The sequence below is a fragment of the Spermophilus citellus genome (assembly GCF_964194105.1).
Source record: "Spermophilus citellus genome assembly, chromosome: 7".
In the NCBI taxonomy this organism is placed as follows: Eukaryota; Metazoa; Chordata; class Mammalia; order Rodentia; family Sciuridae; genus Spermophilus; species Spermophilus citellus.
Window position 1 is genome coordinate 122,780,138 of NC_138188.1, and position 20,002 is coordinate 122,800,139.

Consider the following 20,002-nt stretch of genomic DNA (forward strand, 5'->3'; position numbering starts at 1 on the left):
TTGAAGCGGGGGAGGGGGATTTTCATGTAGGGACCCTTGAGAAATTCTTATCTGGCCATTTGCAATCTGAGATGCCTGTAGGGGTGATTAGGTAAAGTTGCCTTAGTACCTTGTTCTGACAAGTTCAAGAAAGTGGTTTCTGATTTAGCAATGGATTGAGGGACGTGTGGTGTCATGCCACACATGTCATTTATTTGGTACACAGTAATTGGTTTTTATTTAATAGTTTGCTTAGCAAAAAAAGTAGGGAGAAAAAGTAGAAAAAAAAAGTGGGCATTAGTGTAAGGTCTAGGTGCCCTTCATATACAGCGGAAAGAATAGTAGACTATTTTTTTGTAGATCACACAGCTCACTTATACTAAGTGACCAGTTCACCATTGGTGCTGAAAACGGTGGGAAGGATACCCTTTGCTAACTACCTACCAAAGCGCTGTTTTAAGCACTTTCACATGAAATTACAACTCCTTTAATCCTCACAATCCAAGAGTGGATGTTACCATTGTGAGAAAAAGCACAGTGGTTAAAAAGCTCAGGACATGAGCCAGATTAGTTTCACATCTTTCCATTTTACAACAGATAGTAAGTAGGCAATAGGCATGCAGCTAGGTAATAAGTAATGGAGCTTGAATTAAAACCCAAGAAAGCTGACTCCCAGTACCGTTTTCCACTTTAGGACTGTCCCTTCTGATCTCCAATATTTGGCTGTCTGGCAAAGGTCTCGCAGTTGCTGCTTCTGTCCTTATTCTGAATTTTTCATGACTGACTTCTGCCCCTCCGTAGGAGTGGCTGATTTTTGTAAACAACGAGGCTACTCAAGTTACTTCTTTAGTTAGAATGTTTCAATTCTTTTAGGGTAACATTTAATTTCTTTTGTGAAGCCTTTCAATGATCTAATGTACACCATTTTAAAAGGCTGCATAATAAGTATTGTACCATAATTTACTTACCCAGCACCAAGTTTAATTTTAGTATTCTCAACTCCGGGTTGACACCTCGCCTAGCACTTAGTATGCACTGAATAAATGCTTGCGCAAAGTATGAATGAACTAAAGAACCGCCAAACAGCCAGAGAAAGGGGTCGGTCTGGGAGTTCCAGAGTTCGGAAGGGGACACGGGGGCGGGTAGTAGCTGTCACGTGACGGGGCGGGGCAAATCCCATGTGCTCCCCGGCGCTGGGCGCCCGGCGCGGCTCCGCCCTCGGCGCCGGTCACGTGGGGGCGCCGGCTGCGCCTGCGGAGAAGCGGTGGCCGCCGAGCGGGATCTGTGCGGGGAGCCGGAAATGGTTGTGGACTACGTCTGTGCGGCTGCGTGGGGCTCGGCCGCGCGGACTGAAGGAGACTGAAGGTAAAGCCGCCATGTCCGGGCTCGACCCGGCCCCCCCACCCCCTCCCCCCGCATCCGCCGCCATCCGGGCCGGGACCGGCCACCCTGCGCCGCCGCCCCGGCGCCCTGGCCCCAAGGCCCAAACCCGGGCCCCGGCCCGCCGGGGCCCGATCCCCGGCCCACGTGTGCCCTGCCTGGCCCGGCCTGGCAGCGAGTGGGGGTGGGGGAGCGCGGGGCCGAACCGTGCGGGCCCTGCGGGCTGGGAGGGCGCCCGGCTCGCTGGAAGCGATATGCCATCTCCACCCGACCCGAGGAGGCCCGGCAGCCTGCGGGCACAAGCACGGCGGCTCCTGGCCTGTCGCCCCCTCCCCCCTTCGCGGCCGGGCCGCCGGGAAGTGACACGTTGTTCTTTGGCACTGGCCGGCGCTGCGCAAGGAGGGCGCAGGGGAGGGAGGCGGCGGCGGCGGGCAGGGAGGAGCCCCCAGCCCCGCCCGCCCTTCCAGGCCGACCCTCACTTGCCTGAAACTGGCTTCTCTGTGGCCGCCGCCCGCCTGGCCTTTTAGGGCCTGACTCCCGCCCTTCCTGGCCTACACTCCTGGGCGGCGGCAGGCTTCGCCTCTGGCTCCGCGCGGGTGCCCCCGCGGCAGGGATACCTTGTGTGTCCCCGGGTGGTGGGGGGTGGGGACACCACGGCCGAAGCAGCCTGCTCCGTTTGTGATCCGGGAGCCTGGTGCCAGCGAGACCTGGAATTTCCGGTCTGGTTGGTCTTGGGCCCCGCGGAGCCAGGTTGATACCCCTCACCTCCCAACCCCAGGCCCTCGGATGCCCAGAACCTGTAGGCCGCACCGTGGACTTATTCTTTACCGAGGGGGTGAGTGTGGGGGCTGTTTCAGCAGGGCCCGGGTGTGGGGTTGGATGTGATGCGTGTTTGACAACATGTTGGTGGGGACACAGGCTGAATCTTTTCTGCTCCTTCACTCCCTTGGCACCTCCTGGGCTCCGTGTTGAACCCAGCCCTTGCTTCAACCCTTACCCCACTCAATTTGCTTTATGCTTGGGTCTCTTCCCTTTTCCAAGCTCCACTCTTTCCTAACAGGTGCTGGGGGGACCCTGATGTGGCACCAAATGAAATGAACAAAGCTCCACAGCCCACAGGCCCCCCACCCACCCCATCCCCTGGACTCCCACAGGTAATTAGGGAGGAATTAGCAGGACTGGGATGGGGGTGGGGGAGACCAGGCAGTCCGACAGGAGCAGGTTTCAACCTCTGGATTTTCCCAGCCCCATCAGTGTCAGGGCAAAGTGCAGCTGTCTGCTGCCAAACTGAGACAGGGCCCATGGCTGTCCCTGGGGGCTGTCACAGGGAGGGGGTATGTAGACTGCTGAGGCTCTTGCCGCAGATCTGCTCCCCTTATTTCACCAGCTTGGGTTTCAGCCCCAACCGGGCTTCCCCTCTTGCTGAACTCTGGTCTCCCCCCTTCAGCCAGCGTTTCCCCCGGGGCAGACAGCACCGGTGGTGTTCAGTACGCCACAAGCAACACAAATGAACACGCCTTCTCAGCCCCGCCAGGTGAGGGGCTTTGGGAGGGGAGTAGGGGGCTTGGGTGGAAACTGGAAAGCTTCTGCAAATTTGGGCCTAGGATGGAAACTGGAAGCTGTGTACCTGGCCCCAACTTCCTGACAGTTGCTTTGTGTTCTTTCATCTGGCTCTGCATTTTGTGCTATTGATTTTGGTGACTGGTCCCTTGAGGAAGTATGTAGTTGGTGAGGGTGGCATTATTGGGGTGAGATTATGCGTGAGATTGGGGACAGTGCTATGGGCCCTGCTGCCAACTCTTGCTTTCCTATTTCCTTTTCCTGGGAGGTTGCTATTGCTCTGTTCTCCTTTCCTATTTTTCTTTGGACTGTGTTGAGAAAAACATTCCAGCTAGTTTTTGCCTTTATCTCTTCCCGAAGTTCTTCCTCACTAAGTAGGATTCTTTCCTACCTCCTTCATTTTGCCCCCACCACCTTGGGGATAATTCTCTTCTTTCCTATCCCCATGTGCTCTCAGGGAGGATTCAGGTCTCTGCAGGTAATACCCCTTTCCTAATCCTGGACTGTCTCCTGATCTCAACCCTGCCCTCTATCTAGTTAGGGGCTAGACACAAATTGGGGGGTCTTTAGGGTGGGCACTTATTTGCTGTTTAGGTCTTGAGTTTGAGCTGAGTTATGCATGTAGGGGCTAAATATTGAAGAATGAGTATCTGGAAACTGGGAGACATGCATGTTAGCAGTTAGCTGCTCAGTGCCTTAGGTGGAACAGTGCATGCTGGGGAGTGTGTTGCCTGAAAGGGCCTTACTTTAGGCATGATGCATCTGTTTGTTAGGAATCCTCTGCAGAGGGGTAGTCTGGTGGAGGCGACATGAGTATGCATGGCAGTGAGTAATTAAATATACACATGGATGCAAGGTGTTCATCTGAATTTGGAGGGTATGAGTGAGTACAAGAGGCCAGTTAACCCTTAGCTGATCAAGTGGGTTTTGGAAGGATTGGTCTCCATGCTCTGAAGCCCACAGTACTTCTCTCCAGAGTACAGAGACATTGTAGAGTGCTAATTTTGCTGTTCAAGTTCCTCCCCTTCCTGATGCTAACTGCTTTCTTCCCTCCTGACAGCACTTTTACCCTAGCCGGGCCCAGCCCCCAAGCAGTGCAGCCACCCGAGTGCAGAGTGCAGCCCCCGCCCGCCCTGGCCCAGCTGCCCATGTCTACCCCGCTGGATCCCAAGTAATGATGATCCCTTCCCAGATCTCCTACTCAGCCTCCCAGGGGGCCTACTACATCCCTGGACAGGTGAGGCTGGAAGTTTGGTGTCAGTAAGCCACAGACCTTGTACCCCAATCCTTACTTCTCCCACCCTGACCCTCTAGTCCCATCTCTTCTCCAGGGGTGGAACTGATTGTTTTACTTTGTCATTATAGTCTGATATGGTGCTGGTAAGCTCCCCTCAATTCCTCTTCCCTCTTCCTCCCCATCCCCCACTAGGGGCGTTCCACATATGTTGTCCCGACACAGCAGTACCCTGTGCAGCCAGGAGCTCCAGGCTTCTATCCCGGTGCAAGCCCCACTGAGTTTGGGACTTACGGTAAGCGGGGGAAGAAGTCAGGTGAGAATGTCCTAGAAAGCATCCAAATTGATTTATTGCTTTCTAAAGCATAAGATCCTTCCTAGGCATGGCTTTTGGTCTAAATATAATAGGGCTAATAGGTGGTAGGGATTGGTGCTCAATATTTAACTGGTGTTGGTGGGTGGGGGGAGATTTGATCCTCTGCCAACAGAATTGAAGTCTCCATGTCAAGAAATGTAGGGTTTGGGGGCTGGGGCTGTAGCTCAGCAGCAGAGCGCTTGCCTAGCATGTGTGAGGCACTGGGTTCTATCCTCAGCACGACATTAAAAAGAAAAAAAAAAAGAGAAAGAAAGGCATTCTGTCCATCTACAACTACAAAAAGAAATTTAAAAAAAAAACGTAGGGTTTGGTTCCAGCTCCAGAATCTGTTAGTGGACTTTCCTTGTGATACTCCTTCTTTGGTTAGGGGTTGGCATATAGTATGATTTGGGGAGGTTTTTGTGGATGTGTTTTATTTATGTTCTAGGAAAGGATTAGTGTGTTCTTTATGCCAGTGGTTTCTAAAATTTTTTTCTACCAGGAAAAATTTTGAGTATGTATCTTTAATGCATGTATAGTTGTGTTTGTGTATACCTATGGCTAATTTAAGTAACACTGTGGCAGTCGTTGAAAAAAAGTGGAAATTATGGATGAGATTACAGATACATCTCATTTTGGAGACCATTGTTTGGGAGACCATTGCTTTGAGGAATTAACTTGTCTTTATCCTGAACCCAGTTCATACTGTTTTTTGTGTGTTTGTTTCCTTTCCCCCTGCAAAGGGGCAGGATGCTAGAACTGGACTTAGGTTGAGTTGAACACAGAGTTAGCAAATCTCTTATTTCTCATTCCCAGCCAAAGAGCTGATTCTTTTTCGGCTTCACAGTATATGTGTGCGTATTGTTGGGGCTAGAGTGCTTACATGGAGTCCCTTGTGGAATAGAATAGAGACTTTCAGGTAGCTAGTGTGTGGTGGGAAAGGAGTGTCTGCCTACAAGGGGTGTGTGTGTGTGTGCGCGTGCGTGCGTGCGTGTGTTTGCGTGTATGTGTCAGTATTAGGAATTCTTGTAAACGCGGTTCAGACTGGTTCCCCAGCTTTGACAGACACCTAATTCCCTGGGGGAGGAGGGCGGGGCAGGGCAAGGGGCTGGCTTGGGTGATGAGAGGTTCTGGAGGTGGGAAGTCTTCAAGCAGGCATTAGTATATAGTTGGGCCTTGACGCTGCCACCATTCTTTCTTTCTGTCCCCCTCCCCCAAGCTGGCGCCTACTACCCAGCCCAAGGTGTGCAGCAGTTTCCTGCTGGCGTGGCCCCCGCCCCAGTTTTGATGAACCAGCCACCCCAGATTGCTCCAAAGAGGGAGCGTAAAACGGTGAGTAGCTGCAGGGGACTCTGGGACAGGGAGAACTCTAGCACCGCTGGGACATTGTGCCTGTGGGAGCAAGAACTTAAAAAAGGTCTTCAACTGATAGTATGCAGAGAGAGTGGGGGGGGGGTCACAGAATGTTCAGGTTCTTTGTAAGGTACTAAGGTACCTTAGTGTAGACTTAACTCATGGGAAGACTGAAGTGGCTAGCAGGGAAATTCCCATGAGACTTGGGCTCTGGTAGGGGGTTCATAAGAACTATGCTTGGTTTTGGGTTTCTGATGGCTTGTCTTGGAAATGGTTTGTTTTCCGTGGCCCCACCCCCCCCCACCCCCTAGTCCTGGAAGCTCTGGAGGCCTCCGCCTCTGCTTAGTCTTCAAGCCCTGGGCGTGGTGCCCAGAATAGGGTGCCAGGGCTGGGGAAGCCGCTGAGTCACCCTGGCTCCACCCACTGGATCTGGGCCCTGCCCCCAGAGATCAGGCCGACTAGCCACAAGTGAGCCAGCTGGGTGCTAGATGGGGGTCCTGGGCCCCAGGGTGTGCAGCCACTGACTTGGGGACTGCTGGCCAGGGCAGAGGTGAGGGAGGGAGGGGCATTGTGATGTACAGGGCTGCTCTGTGAGGTCAAGGGTCTCTTAGGGGTGGGGGCTAGGGCAGGGACTGCAAGAGCAGCTGGATGGGTTGACAGTAGAACTCATGGGGTTTCTGGCACCCACCCACCTACTGCCCAGTAGGGGGTGGGGGGTTGGCCCAGAGTCTTAGGAGTGGGGCGGGTGGAGAGGTGGGCTCCTCCTGCTTCCCGCTCATTCCATAGCTTTCTTTTCCCCAGATTCGAATTCGAGATCCAAACCAAGGAGGGAAGGATATCACTGAGGAGATCATGTCAGGGGCCCGCACTGCCTCCACACCCACCCCTCCCCAGGTACTGCCTCCTTTTTTGAGTGATACCTTGACTGGAATGACTTTTCTATCTTGAGCTCCTAAGTACCTTGTGTATTTCCTGAAGGGTTTTGTTTCCCTGCTTTCCTGAATTTCTAGGCAGCGTTAAAGTAGAAATGGCCTAGTAAAGAAGGGTTGTGGGATTGTTCAGTGCAAACTTGGTAACCCTTTGTGTCCTGCAGACGGCGGGAGGTGGTCAGGAGCCTCAAGCTAATGGGGAGACGCCCCAGGTTGCTGTCATTGTCCGGCCAGGTAAGAAAGCCAGTGGGAAGGAGCTTTTATGGGAAATAGAGTGTAGCAATTGGAAATTCCAGGAAGGTGGATTGACTTGAACTGGGTACTAAAGAAGAATGAGGTTTTAGGTAGTAGATTCAAGGGTGGGTGGTATTTTAGATGAGAAGGGGAAATAATTTCAATGTGAAGTTTGAAGGGTGAGATGGAAATGTTCAATTAGGAGTGTTCTGGGTAGGAGGAGAAGTAATAACTGAAGGACTTGGCTTCAGATACTCATTCTTCCTTCCTGTGGTGCAGATGACCGGTCGCAGGGAGCAATCATTGGGGGCCGGTCAGGTCTGCCTGGCCCAGAGCACAGCCCTTCAGAATCCCAGCCTTCATCACCTTCTCCAACCCCATCACCCCCCCCAATCTTGGAACCGGGGTCTGAGCCTAATCTCGGAGTCCTTTCTATTTCTGGGGACACTATGACAACGGGGATGATACAGATGTCTGTAGAAGAATCTACTCCTATTTCCCGTGAAACTGGGGAGCCATACTGCCTCTCTCCAGAACCCACTCCTCTTGCTGAACCTATACTGGAAGTGGAAGTGACACTTAGCAAACCAGTTCCAGAATCTGAGTTCGCTTCCAGTCCTCTCCAGGTTCCCACTCCCCTGGCATCTCACAAGTTGGAAATTCATGAGCCTAATGGCATGGTCCCATCTGAGGATCTGGAACCAGAGGTGGAATCAAGTCCAGAGCTTGTTCCTCCCCCTCTTCCGGCTTGCCCTTCCGAATCTCCTGTGCTTGTTGCTCCAACTGCCCAACCTGAGGAACTGCTCAATGGAGCCCCCTCGCCACCAGCTGTGGACTTAAGCCCAGTTAGTGAGCCAGAAGAGCAGGCAAAGGAGGTTACCGTATCAGTGGCTTCCCCCACCATCCTCTCTGCTGCTTCAGCTTCTCCAGCTTCGGCTCCTCCAGCTATTTCCTCTGCTCAGGAGGAGGAAATGGAGGAAGAAGAGGAAGAAGAAGAAGGAGAAGCTGAGAATGAGAAGGGAGGAGAGGAACTCCTCCCTCCAGAGAGTGCCCCTGTCCCAGCCCACTTGTCCCAGAATTTGGAGGCACCAGCAGCCACTCAAGGTAAGGTGTTGGCTGGGTGGTGGAGGTGGGGCAAGCTGCAGGGTGGAGCTCTTCTCTTCATTGATGACCTCCCATTTGGGCAGATCCTCTGGGTTATGGAAGCCCTGTGACTGAACCAACCTAAAAGCTAGAATAAGAACTTTTAAAACTTGTGAGCCTAGAGTGGGTGGGTTGGGAAGAGAAAGGATTGTATTGTGATTACTTTGTATTTTTTCCATGGGTTTGGGGTACTCTTTAAGTTATTCCCACTTTTTTTTTTTAAGTGGCAGTATCCGTGCCAAAGAGGAGACGGAAAATTAAGGAGCTCAATAAGAAGGAGGCTGTGGGAGACCTTCTGGATGCCTTCAAGGAGGTAAGGAAAGCAGCTAATAGGGGAAGGGGGAGGATAGAGTTTGGGTATGAAACAGTGGTTATTTTGCAACCCAAACTGGGTGTTGTATGGTTACAGGTAAACCCAGCAGTACCAGAGGTGGAGAATCAGCCTCCCGTAGGCAATAATCCAGGTCCAGAGTCTGAGGGTAGCAGTGTGCCCCCACGACCTGAGGAAACAGATGAGACTTGGGACTCAAAGGAGGACAAAATCCACAATGCTGAGAACATCCAACCTGGGGAACAGAAATATGAATACAGATCAGGTATACTGAAGGAAGTGTTGAGAATGACTGATTGTTCTTGTCAGGGCCATAGGAGACAGAAATATGACTGATGCATCTTCTGTTGCAGATCAGTGGAAGCCTCTGAATCTTGAGGAGAAAAAGCGCTATGACCGTGAGTTCCTGCTTGGCTTTCAATTCATCTTTGCCAGTATGCAGAAGCCGGAGGGATTGCCCCATATTACTGATGTGGTGCTTGACAAGGTTGGTGGTTTGATGGGGAGGAGGGTAAGTTTGAGATGGACTGAAGAGGAGCCTGAGGCTCAGAAAGAATAGTCAGTAATCTCCGGCTGCTTTTGAGACCTTCTTTGTGTTCTTTGCAGGCCAATAAAACACCACTTCGATCGCTGGATCCCTCCAGGCTACCTGGCATAAATTGTGGTCCAGACTTCACTCCATCCTTTGCCAACTTTGGCCGACCAGCCCTTAGCAATCGTGGGCCCCCAAGGGGTGGGCCAGGTGGGGAGCTGCCCCGAGGGCCGGTGAGTGGGGCTAGCTAAAGAGGCAGATGGGCAAGGTGTCAGGGTCTCAGGTGTGTTTTGTCGCGGGATGGGGAGAAGTCTGCCCTGGAGATGTGTGGTATCGGGGTCATGTGTTGTGCTTCTGGACTTTGTATCTTTACTTGTCCTAATCCCTTGCTTAGCAGGCTGGTCTGGGGCCCAGGCGTTCTCAGCAGGGTCCCCGAAAGGAACCACGAAAAATCATTGCCACCGTGTTGATGACTGAAGATATAAAACTGAACAAAGCAGAGAAGGCCTGGAAACCCAGCAGCAAGCGGACAGCGGCTGATAAGGATCGTGGTGAAGAAGATGCTGATGGCAGCAAAACCCAGGTACTGGCAAGTCCTGCTGTTGGTCTCTATTCCTGCTTTCAGAGATCTGAGCCCACTTTGCTCTCATACTGACCACTAGTACCTAACTCTGTTCCCCCCCCATTCTCTCATGTCCTTCCTAGCAGCCTTTGTCTCAGAACCTCACTGGAACTGTGACTTCTCTGTCCCTTCTTCCCTACAGGACCTGTTCCGCAGGGTACGCTCCATCCTGAATAAGCTGACACCCCAGATGTTCCAACAGCTTATGAAGCAGGTGACACAGCTGGCCATTGACACGGAGGAACGCCTCAAAGGGGTCATTGACCTTATCTTTGAGAAGGCCATTTCAGAGCCCAACTTCTCTGTGGCCTATGCCAACATGTGCCGTTGCCTCATGGCGGTTAGTTTCCACTGTTTTCTAAATCTCATCATCTTCTAACTTCTTATCAAGGCTTCTAGAGTCTAGCTTCTGGGTTCCCCTCTTGTCTGTGCTGTTGATGGCAGCCAGGAAGGGGCAGAGTCAGGGTCAGAGGTCTTCCGGGTCAGGTGGTTAAAAACTCTTGGTCTTGGGGCTGGGGTTTTGTCTAAGTGGTACAGTGCTCGCGGGTTTGATCCTCAGCACTGTGTAAAAATAAATAAAGGTATTGTATCCAATTACAACCAAACAAATATATTAAGAAGAAGACGACTCTTGACCTTCCTTGCCCTGGACAGGTCTGAGTGTGACATTCTCTTTGACATAACAGCTGAAAGTGCCCACTACAGAAAAGCCAACGGTAACTGTGAACTTCCGAAAACTGCTGTTAAATCGATGTCAGAAAGAATTTGAGAAAGACAAGGATGATGACGAAGTGTTTGAAAAAAAACAAAAAGAGATGGATGAAGCTGCTACGGTGAGAAAACCTACTTTTAAATTAAATTAATTACTACCCTCCAGGTGCTAGTAGGTTGTAGAATTTGGGTGGGGATAAGGAAGGGGGGTTGTTGACATCCTTGATAGGTGGATCTCTGCCTTTATTGGATATACATGTAGTAGAGAAGAGTTTTAGCCAAATGTCTGGTATCTTTTTGAAATGGATTCCTGTGCTGTGACTGGCAGGCAGAGGAACGGGGACGCCTGAAGGAAGAGTTGGAAGAGGCTCGGGACATAGCCCGGCGGCGCTCTTTAGGGAATATAAAGTTTATTGGGGAGTTGTTCAAGCTGAAGATGTTAACGGAGGCTATAATGCATGATTGTGTGGTCAAACTACTCAAGAACCATGATGAAGAGTCCCTGGAATGCCTCTGTCGTTTGCTTACCACCATTGGCAAAGACCTGGACTTTGCAAAAGCCAAGGTAGGGGCACTTCAGTGTGAAAGTGGAAGGCTGAAGCATGTGCGGCCTAGTCCACTGATGACATTCTTGTTAGTTTGGTGGGTCTGTGCTGCTGAGCCACAGCATTGGAAGGGGAGGTATTTATTACAAGTTCTTGACCTGATCTCTTTGCTTCTTCCTAGCCCCGAATGGATCAATATTTCAACCAGATGGAAAAAATCATTAAAGAAAAGAAGACATCATCTCGCATCCGCTTCATGCTACAGGATGTGCTAGATCTGCGACAGGTATGAGTGTTCCCTCCTTGCTACCACCAGTCTGCTACTCCCAGTTCTTAATACTACCATCTGGCCCTTCCTAATAAAATTACAACTGGCTTCCTCTTCACAGAGTAACTGGGTGCCACGCCGAGGGGATCAGGGTCCTAAGACAATTGACCAGATCCACAAGGAGGCTGAGATGGAAGAGCATCGGGAACACATCAAAGTGCAGCAGCTCATGGCCAAGGGCAGCGACAAGCGTCGGGGTGGCCCTCCAGGCCCACCCATTAGTGAGTTGGAGGCTAGGACGAAGGAATGGGCAGGAAGGGACTGAGGGGTTATTCTTTCCGCTGATGACTTCTTGTTAGTGCCACGTGTCTGGGCCACTGAGACCCCATGATGGAACTGAGGATCTGAGGAAGGGAGGCTTAAGGTGGCCCAAGGGGAAGGGGCTACTAGGATTTATTCATTGTATGTCCCCCTTTTTGTCCCAGGCCGTGGCCTTCCACTTGTGGATGATGGTGGCTGGAACACAGTTCCTATCAGCAAAGGCAGCCGCCCCATTGACACTTCACGACTCACCAAGATCACAAAGGTATGGGTATGTGCTCGTGGGGTGGAGGGTAAAGAGGGATCAGCAAGCCATCAAGCTCAGGTTTGGATCTTTGTATGATGGGAGAGGTAGCTGCTGAGTTTTTAGACTCACTGTTTAGATTGTTAAAGACAGAACCACTAACTCCTAGGGATTTATTCACATTGGTCTGGGTAAACTGTTAACACATGCCAAATCTGGTCCACTACCTGCTTCTGTATATCCCATGAGACAAGAATAGTTTTTATGTTTTTAAATTGTTGAGAAAAATAAAAAAATAAGTAGTATTTCATGACAGGAATTACATAAAATTTTAATTTCAGTGTCTGTAGTTTAATTGTGCTGGGAATGGTGGTGCACTCCTGTAATTCCAACTGCTTGGGAGGTTGAGGCAGGAGGATCTCAAGATCAAGGCCAACCTCTGCAGTTTAGCAAGACCCCATCTTAAAAGAAAAAAAAAATGAAAAAAATGGGCTGGAGATGTAGCTCAGGTAGAGTGTCCCTGGGTTCAATCTCCATTTCCTGATGCATGTATAATGTGTATATATACACACACACAAGTTTTGCTGGAATATAGCCGCATTCATTCCTTTTAAATGTCATCCAGGACTGCTTTCATGCTATAGTAGCAGAATTGAGTAGTTGCAATAGAGACTCTGACTTACAAAGCCAAATAATATAAGTAAATTTTTTGCTTTCTGGCCTTTTACAGAAAGTTTGCCTGACCCCTGATCTGGGGTATTCACTACTGGTGTGGCTGTGTGTGGTGGTACTGGCCAAGAACTTTGGCCAGGTCAGACCCAAGATTCTCTACTCCCTTTTCTTCTGCAGCCTGGCTCCATTGATTCCAACAACCAGCTCTTTGCACCTGGAGGGCGACTGAGCTGGGGCAAGGGCAGCAGTGGGGGCTCAGGAGCCAAGCCCTCAGATGCAGGTATGGAAGCCCACTATAAGGAGCTGAGTGGTTATTAATCTAAGCTCTCTTGATGGCAGAGCCTTACCTATACCTATATGAGTGGTTAGGTATGTAGGAGGCATATAGGTGGTGCTAGATGTTTAATTGCTTTCTCAGCCTGGACTTGAGTGCTCTAAAACTGGCAAGTTGGAGAGAAAATGCAAGAAAGTGGAGATTTTAATCCAGGTTTTCTGCCTCCCCAGCTTCAGAAGCTGCTCGCCCAGCTACTAGTACACTGAATCGCTTCTCAGCCCTTCAACAAGCAGTACCCACAGAGAGCACAGATAACAGACGTGTGGTGCAGAGGTGAGATTTTCTAGAGGTCTTTGTTCTTGACATTGAAAATACTATGAGTGGGTTTTTCTTGTTTTCCCCAACCTGGGAGTTTCTCACCTGTAATGCTCCAAGCCCTTGGTTAAGTTTAAGGCACATTCCTGATGCCATCAAAGAGGCCCAGCAGTTGCTCAGCATGTTGGATAATTACATGAGTGTGTTCCTGGCAGTACAGGTAAGAGACAGTGTGCCTCTCTTTCTTCCAGGAGTAGCTTGAGCCGGGAACGAGGTGAGAAAACTGGGGACCGGGGAGATAGACTAGAGCGGAGTGAACGAGGAGGTGAACGTGGGGACCGACTTGATCGAGCACGGACACCTGCCACTAAGAGAAGTTTCAGCAAAGAAGTGGAGGAGCGGAGTAGAGAGCGGCCCTCCCAGCCTGAGGGACTACGCAAGGCAGCTAGCTTCACAGAGGATCGGGACCGTGGGCGAGATGCTGGTGAGGGGCTGGGAGAATGGAGAAGAAAGGGTGTTGGCTAGTGTGGGACTATCTGGTCCCTATCTCTCAGGAGGTCCAGGCCCTGTTTGCTAAGAAGACTAGAACTAAAGAATCTGGGATCTGTGTTCTCCCCCCACCCCTCAGTGAAGCGGGAAGCCACCCTACCCCCGGTGAGCCCGAAGGCCTCACTTTCTGAGGAGGAGCTGGAAAAGAAATCTAAGGCCATCATCGAGGAATATCTCCATCTCAATGACATGAAGGTCAGCAGTGGGGGGTGGGCTTGAGCTGTTGCCAGGTGGGTAGGGTGGGAGCATATGGGGGTGCAGGGTTTGGACCAGGCTTGACTGCTTTCTCCCTGTGCCCCTTAGGAGGCAGTGCAGTGTGTGCAGGAGCTGGCCTCACCCTCTCTGCTGTTCATCTTTGTGCGGCATGGCATTGAGTCCACACTGGAGCGTAGCACCATTGCTCGTGAGCATATGGGGCGGCTGCTGCACCAGCTGCTCTGCGCTGGGCACCTTTCTACTGCCCAGTACTACCAAGGGTATGACCAACTTCTGTGGGCCTCTCATATTTCATATACCCATAAATTCTTTTCCCTTTGTTGGGACCCCTGGAACTTTGTGTTTAAGGGTGTAGGCCCATTTGGGCATGGTGGTACACGCCTATAATCCCAGCTCCTCTGGAGTTTGAGGCAGGAGATGCAAGTTCAAGGCCAGTCTGGGCAACATAGTAAGACCTTGTCTCAAAACAATGTAGGTTCAACTATCTTGGTCAACATTGCTTTGAGGTTGGTGAGGCATCCAAGGACAAGAAGGTGACCTTAGCTTGAGATAAACTCTCTTAGAAAATGTTCATGGAGAGTACCATAAGTTGATACTTAACTCATGCTATGTTAACCCAGAAGCAGAGTGGGGGTCTGGGCTGTCTTATCCAGGATGGCCTGACTGAATTCCCTTTGCAGGCTGTATGAAATCCTGGAATTGGCTGAGGACATGGAAATTGACATCCCCCATGTGTGGCTTTACCTGGCAGAATTGGTAACGCCCATTCTGCAGGACGGTGGGATACCTATGGGAGAGCTGTTCAGGTAAGTCCCCCCCTTGGAATTCAGGGAAGGTAGAGACTGTAGGAAAGGCGGAAGGGAGGGAGCTGTGATAGGTTGGATGGCTATATTTGGAGAGGGATGGAGTGGTGGTGAGAAGGCCATAGAAGCTGTCATCACTGGGGTTTTCTCTTTTTATAGGGAGATTACAAAGCCTCTGAGACCTTTAGGCAAAGCTACTTCCCTGTTGCTGGAGATCCTGGGCCTTCTATGCAAAAGCATGGTGAGTGGGCCTCTTACTGGGTGGTATGCATGATTTCTGTATGGTTTTTGCTACTCCCTGTGGCTGTGAATCCACATGGTCCTTTCTTGGGCTAGAGTTTTGGTGATGGCAGGACCATGTTGGTATCTGAGAGAGGAAATGTTGATTGAGGTGGGCATTCTCCTTCATATAGTTTCTATCATGAGTTATGGAGAACGCCAAAGAAAATAGCAGTGTAAGATTCTACACTGTTGTTGATTGATTCATTCATTCATTCAACAAGCATTCCTTTGAATATTTACAACCTAGTGAACACTGGGGATACAGCAATGAGTGAAATGCAGTTATGAAACACTAGTTGGTAGAGAAAAGGTAAGAAATGACAGCTTATTAAAAGCCACAGTGTATGGTGGAGAGTGAAACAGTAGTTGAAAAAGGAGTATCTTAAGTATTGTGAGGTTGCTAAGTATTTGCCAGTGTTCACGACGGAAGGTTTTCTTTGAAAGGCGCTGAAGCTGCTTTTGAAAGTTAATTGGTGACTGACGAATATAAAGGCGAAAAGATGGAGAAAGGCAAGTTGGGTGTGGTACTTAGTGGTAGTGAGAAGCTGGGATATGCAATTGCAGAGGAGTTCAGCTACCTGGAAACTGGAGGAGTGAGACTAGATTGAAAAGGACTCAGACTGTTCATTTTGTGAGGACTTCTAACATTTTCTGAATTTAGGAAACAAGTAGGCATACTGTGTTACAAGTTATCTTTCTGTAAGCACACATTTGTTACTTGGGATAATGACAAGCTGTATCAAAAAAAGAGAAATGTAGGTAAGAATGGAAGACACTAGAGTGAGGCATTTGGATTTTTAAGATTCAGTAATGAGAATCCTGCAAAAGCTGGTTGATGTTTTTTCCTTGGGGCTTAAATCATTTCCCCCACCCTAGCATCATAACACTGTAGTGATGCGTGAGGTTGTTTTTTCTTTTTTTAAATGTAACTTGCATATTTGACTGACAGCTGTGTTCTGCACTAGACTGAAGGCATGGAAGGGCTCTGCCTAAGTGTTACCTTTGTGGCATCCTTAGCTCCTAGTAGATACCTAGTGGGCTTTCAGTGAATATTTGTTGGATGTCTGTTTTGGAGCTGTTGGATCTTTGGAGAGATACAAGGTTGCTTAGTTGTTCTTATGTTTTCCAGGGTCCCAAAAAGGTAGGGATGCTTTGGCGAGAGGCTGGACTCAGCTGGAAAGAATTTCTACCCGAAGGCCAGGACATTGGTGCATTTGTCGCTGAACAGGTTTGGGGCTGTTAAAACATTAATTTTAGCATTTGAATCTAGTCATCTTCTTCCCTCATCTGATCTCTTGACGGGGCATATTTGGTTGCAGAAGGTGGAGTATACCCTAGGAGAGGAGTCAGAAAGCCCTGGCCAGAGGGCACTCCCCTTCGAGGAGCTGAGCAGGCAGCTGGAGAAGCTGCTAAAGGAGGGTAGCAGTAACCAGCGGGTGTTCGACTGGATAGACGTATGTTTCTCCTGGATATTGGGGGAGGGATAGAAGAAAGGCATTTCTTGTGGTGGGGTGGAGGATGGCAAGCATGGAGACTGAGGGGCAACAAGTCAGAACTTATGGGCCATTTGTTTTTCCTGCACAGGCCAACCTGAGTGAGCAACAGATAGCATCCAACACATTAGTTCGAGCCCTTATGAAAACTGTCTGCTATTCTGCAATTATCTGTAAGAGAAGCCAGGGAGATGGCAGGGAAAAGGGTGGGCCTCACGGATAAAAGGGAGGGAAAAGGATTTCAGTCTGGCCTCCTGGGGCTGAACCACTCTAAGGCTGCATTGTTCCACTTATCCCTTCTTCTTCCCTATAGTTGAGACTCCTCTCCGAGTGGATGTTGCAGTGCTGAAAGCACGAGCAAGACTGCTACAGAAATACCTATGTGATGAGCAGAAGGAGCTGCAAGCGCTCTATGCCCTCCAAGCCCTTGTAGTGACCTTAGAGCAGCCCGCCAGTAAGAGCCAGGCTGCAGGGACAGAGGTGGGGTGGAGGGATTGCCACATAGCAGGGGGTGGTTGTGGAAGGGACTCAAACCAAGAAAGGTGGGTAATTAAGTGGAGAGCAAAATGCCCTGATGGTTTGATTACTTTCCCCTGCATAGTTTTTCCTTGCCTACAAATTTGGTTTATTCTCAGCCTTGAAGGTTAATTGATTACTTGCTTTATGCCTAGCTATCTGTTAGATGCCAATAGTGCAGAGATGATAAATGATAGCATCTTTTGTCCCACTCTACCTGGCACAAGTCTGAAATGCTTTGCTTAACCTTGCCTCCTTTTCATCATCACAACTGTTGTTTAGGGTAGATGGTATTATCCCTATTTTCCACATAAGGAGACTGAGGCTTAGGTTAACATCTGAGATTGTGCATTCTGCGAATAGATATGTGTCAGGGCATTGGGGTAATCATAGGAAGTTTAGCATAGTTCCCGTGGTGGCGTGGAGTCAGTAACAAGTATAAGTTATTGAAAAGAGGGGTCTGAGGAATGGTAAGTGGGAATTAGCTAAGAGACAGATGGAGGGAGGACCCTCGTAACCAAAGGCACTGTGTATGTAGATTCTCAAGTAGAAGGAATGTGACATGAGACAGAGGAGCTGCTGAAGGGAAGGCCAGTGTAGGAGAGCACAGTGACCAATTGGTATGAAGCAGGAGGGGCTGGAGAGATGGACAGGGACTGGGTCCTGCAGGGCCGTGTGAATGGCAAGGTCTTTGGGATTTTACCTAAGGGCCAGGTAAGGCCCAAAGGGCCTGAAGCAAGGGAGAAAATAATTTTTATTTTTTAGATCATTGGCTATACTGGGAAATAATGGTTTGGAGTGGGATGAGAGTGTAGGAGATTGACATTCATTGTTCCATCTTCCTGGTGATAGTGGATAGTGGGGGAAAGGGTGAGCAGATTCAAGAGATACTTAGGAAATGGAGTTGACAGCTTTTAGTCATAGGCCTGGGGTGGGGGACATAACTGATTGGAAGTCACAAGTGGCTCTCACAGTAGTTTGAGTAGGAGAGGTGATAATGTGATGCCATCTGCCACTGGGGTGAGAAACATTGGGTCAAGTTGAGTTCATGGTGTTCCGGGGTCAGAGCTCAGAGATGGTAGGTAGGTAGACGGGAATTTGGATCCATCTGGGGAGAATGTAGCCAGGTTAGGAAGCACATCTGTGAGGTGCCTAGCATAGAGTAATAAGTACCTGTGTAAGTCACAAGAAGATGTAGGATTGCCCAATGGGGTTGGGATGAAACACTGGGGATGACAATGGGCCGGGACTAAAGGAGGGCAATGACCTGTGGACAAAGATAATTTTGGATAGGGAAGTAGAAGACAATGCTACCATATTTCAGAGAGTTCAGTAAGAGCAGACTTGAAAGGATTTCTGAAATGTAAAAACATGTCACCCTGGCAAAAACAGTATTTGGTGTCGCAGGAATTAGGCTCTGGGTTGGAAAGGACTGAAATATAATGACTGAGATGGGAAAGGGAGACAGCAAGTATAGATAGAATCTTACATTGAGCTATGAATTAGTGGTTCTAAGGGGGCCCTTTGTGTACCTGGGAGAAATTTGGGCTTTTGAATATAGAGGGCAGAGTGAATAGTTTTGATTAAATGGGGTCCTCTGGGAGGGAGTGTGCATGGGATTTGAAGCACAGGGGTGGGAGGAGTTTGTGTCCACAAGAAGTTTGTGGATTTCTTAGGATTTTCTCAAGTCGAGACTTGAGATCCTATACTTCACTTACTCTGTCGTCCTGTTTTTTAGGAATGTCCTTTGGTTTGGAAAGATAGGCAATGTCATGTGGAAAGTGCTTAAGGAAGCCCTGAAGTGGCCAGTGCTGGAGAAGGGGTTAAAGCATTGGGGGGAGGGGTACTTGAATCTTGTAGAGATTTACTAGGAAAGTGACAAAGAGAAAGGGTCTTCTGGCAAAGGAGATAGCACCCCTCAAAAGTGTAAAGGTTGGAGAGGGTTCAGGAGATGCATGGGAAGGAAGAGGAAATGGGGATCGAAGGTCAAGATCTTTGGTGGGGACTGGTGGATGTTCCAGGTTATACCCTTAACATTTGTGGTAGACTTGTGAGTCCCTAAATCCAGGAGTACCAATTCTGCATGTAGTTTTCCACATTAAATATATCACAAGTAGAGACGTTTGAAGCTGCCGAGGTGAGGCTGGACAAATTTGTAAAGCTTTTTTCGATGGCTGACTCACTCCTGTCTCTTAGATCATGAGATTAGCATCCTGTCAGGCCTAGTCACTCTGGAAGGCTCAAGACACAAATGTCAGGGTGGTAGGTCAGGGCCTTGTTTAACATAGAAATCCCTAGGGACAGAGAGGAATCCCTAGGGACAGGGTAGCGTGGCTGTGGCCAATCACTTCTAACTGCTATCCTGATGGCTTGCAGACCTGCTTCGGATGTTCTTTGATGCCCTGTATGATGAGGATGTGGTGAAGGAGGACGCCTTCTACAGCTGGGAGAGCAGCAAGGATCCCGCTGAGCAGCAGGGCAAGGGAGTGGCCCTTAAATCTGTCACAGCTTTCTTCAATTGGCTTCGTGAGGCCGAGGAGGAGGAGTCCGACCACAACTGAGGGCGGGTGGGGCTGGGGACTTGGAGCCCCATGGACACGCGGATGGCCCGGCCAGCCGCCTGGACTGCAGGGGGGCGGCAGCAGCGGCGGCGGTGGTGGCAGTGGGTGCCTGTAGTGCGATGTGTCTGAGCTAATAAAGTGGCTGAAGAGGCAGGATGGCTTGGGGCTGCCTGGGGCCCCCCTCCAGGATGCTGCCAGGTGTCCCTTTCCCCCTGGGGCACAGAGATATATTATATATAAAGTCTTGAAATTTGGTGTGTCTTGGGGGGAGGGCACCACCGCCTGCCCCTGGGGTCCTTTTTTATTTTCTGAAAATCACTCTTGGGACTGCCGTCCTCGCTGCTGGGGGCATATGCCCCAGCCCCTGCACCACCCCTGCTGCTGCCTGGGCAGGGGGAAGGGGGGGGGCACGGTGCCTGTAATTATTAAACATGAATTCAATTAAGTTCACTGCCTCTGCTTTGTGGCCTGCTCCCTTTGGAGAAGGGATATGGTTAGGTGGGCATCTTTCTTTCCAGAGCTGGCACTGTAGCATTGTACCTGTAACCTGGCACCTCTCCTGACCCATGGTTTTAGAGAT

At 49.9% G+C, this 20,002-nt stretch overlaps 1 protein-coding gene across 6 annotated transcripts; it reads left to right on the plus strand.

The window, feature by feature from the left end:
- Positions 1-1,190: 1,190 nt before the first annotated feature.
- EIF4G1 (eukaryotic translation initiation factor 4 gamma 1) lies at positions 1,191-19,868 on the plus strand. Of its 6 annotated transcripts, none has more exons than XM_081302170.1 (33): positions 1,191-1,344; positions 2,138-2,194; positions 2,420-2,513; positions 2,807-2,893; positions 3,980-4,156; positions 4,349-4,448; positions 5,728-5,840; positions 6,663-6,755; positions 6,955-7,024; positions 7,304-8,128; positions 8,392-8,480; positions 8,577-8,763; positions 8,852-8,985; positions 9,105-9,263; positions 9,425-9,613; positions 9,795-9,992; positions 10,339-10,485; positions 10,692-10,928; positions 11,090-11,194; positions 11,298-11,457; positions 11,662-11,762; positions 12,591-12,693; positions 12,918-13,020; positions 13,254-13,486; positions 13,631-13,746; positions 13,855-14,027; positions 14,448-14,573; positions 14,730-14,811; positions 15,982-16,080; positions 16,172-16,306; positions 16,437-16,518; positions 16,659-16,799; positions 19,238-19,868. In XM_081302170.1, the coding sequence occupies exons 3-33, from the start codon at positions 2,454-2,456 to the stop codon at positions 19,420-19,422; spliced, it is 4,809 nt and encodes a 1,602-aa protein (XP_081158296.1). In that variant the 5' UTR covers positions 1,191-1,344; positions 2,138-2,194; positions 2,420-2,453; the 3' UTR covers positions 19,423-19,868. The 6 variants fall into 6 exon arrangements, with proteins under 6 accessions (XP_081158296.1, XP_081158297.1, XP_081158298.1 ...); XM_081302171.1 differs by having other exon boundaries at positions 9,428-9,613; XM_081302172.1 differs by lacking the exon at positions 2,807-2,893.
- Positions 19,869-20,002: the final 134 nt, after the last annotated feature.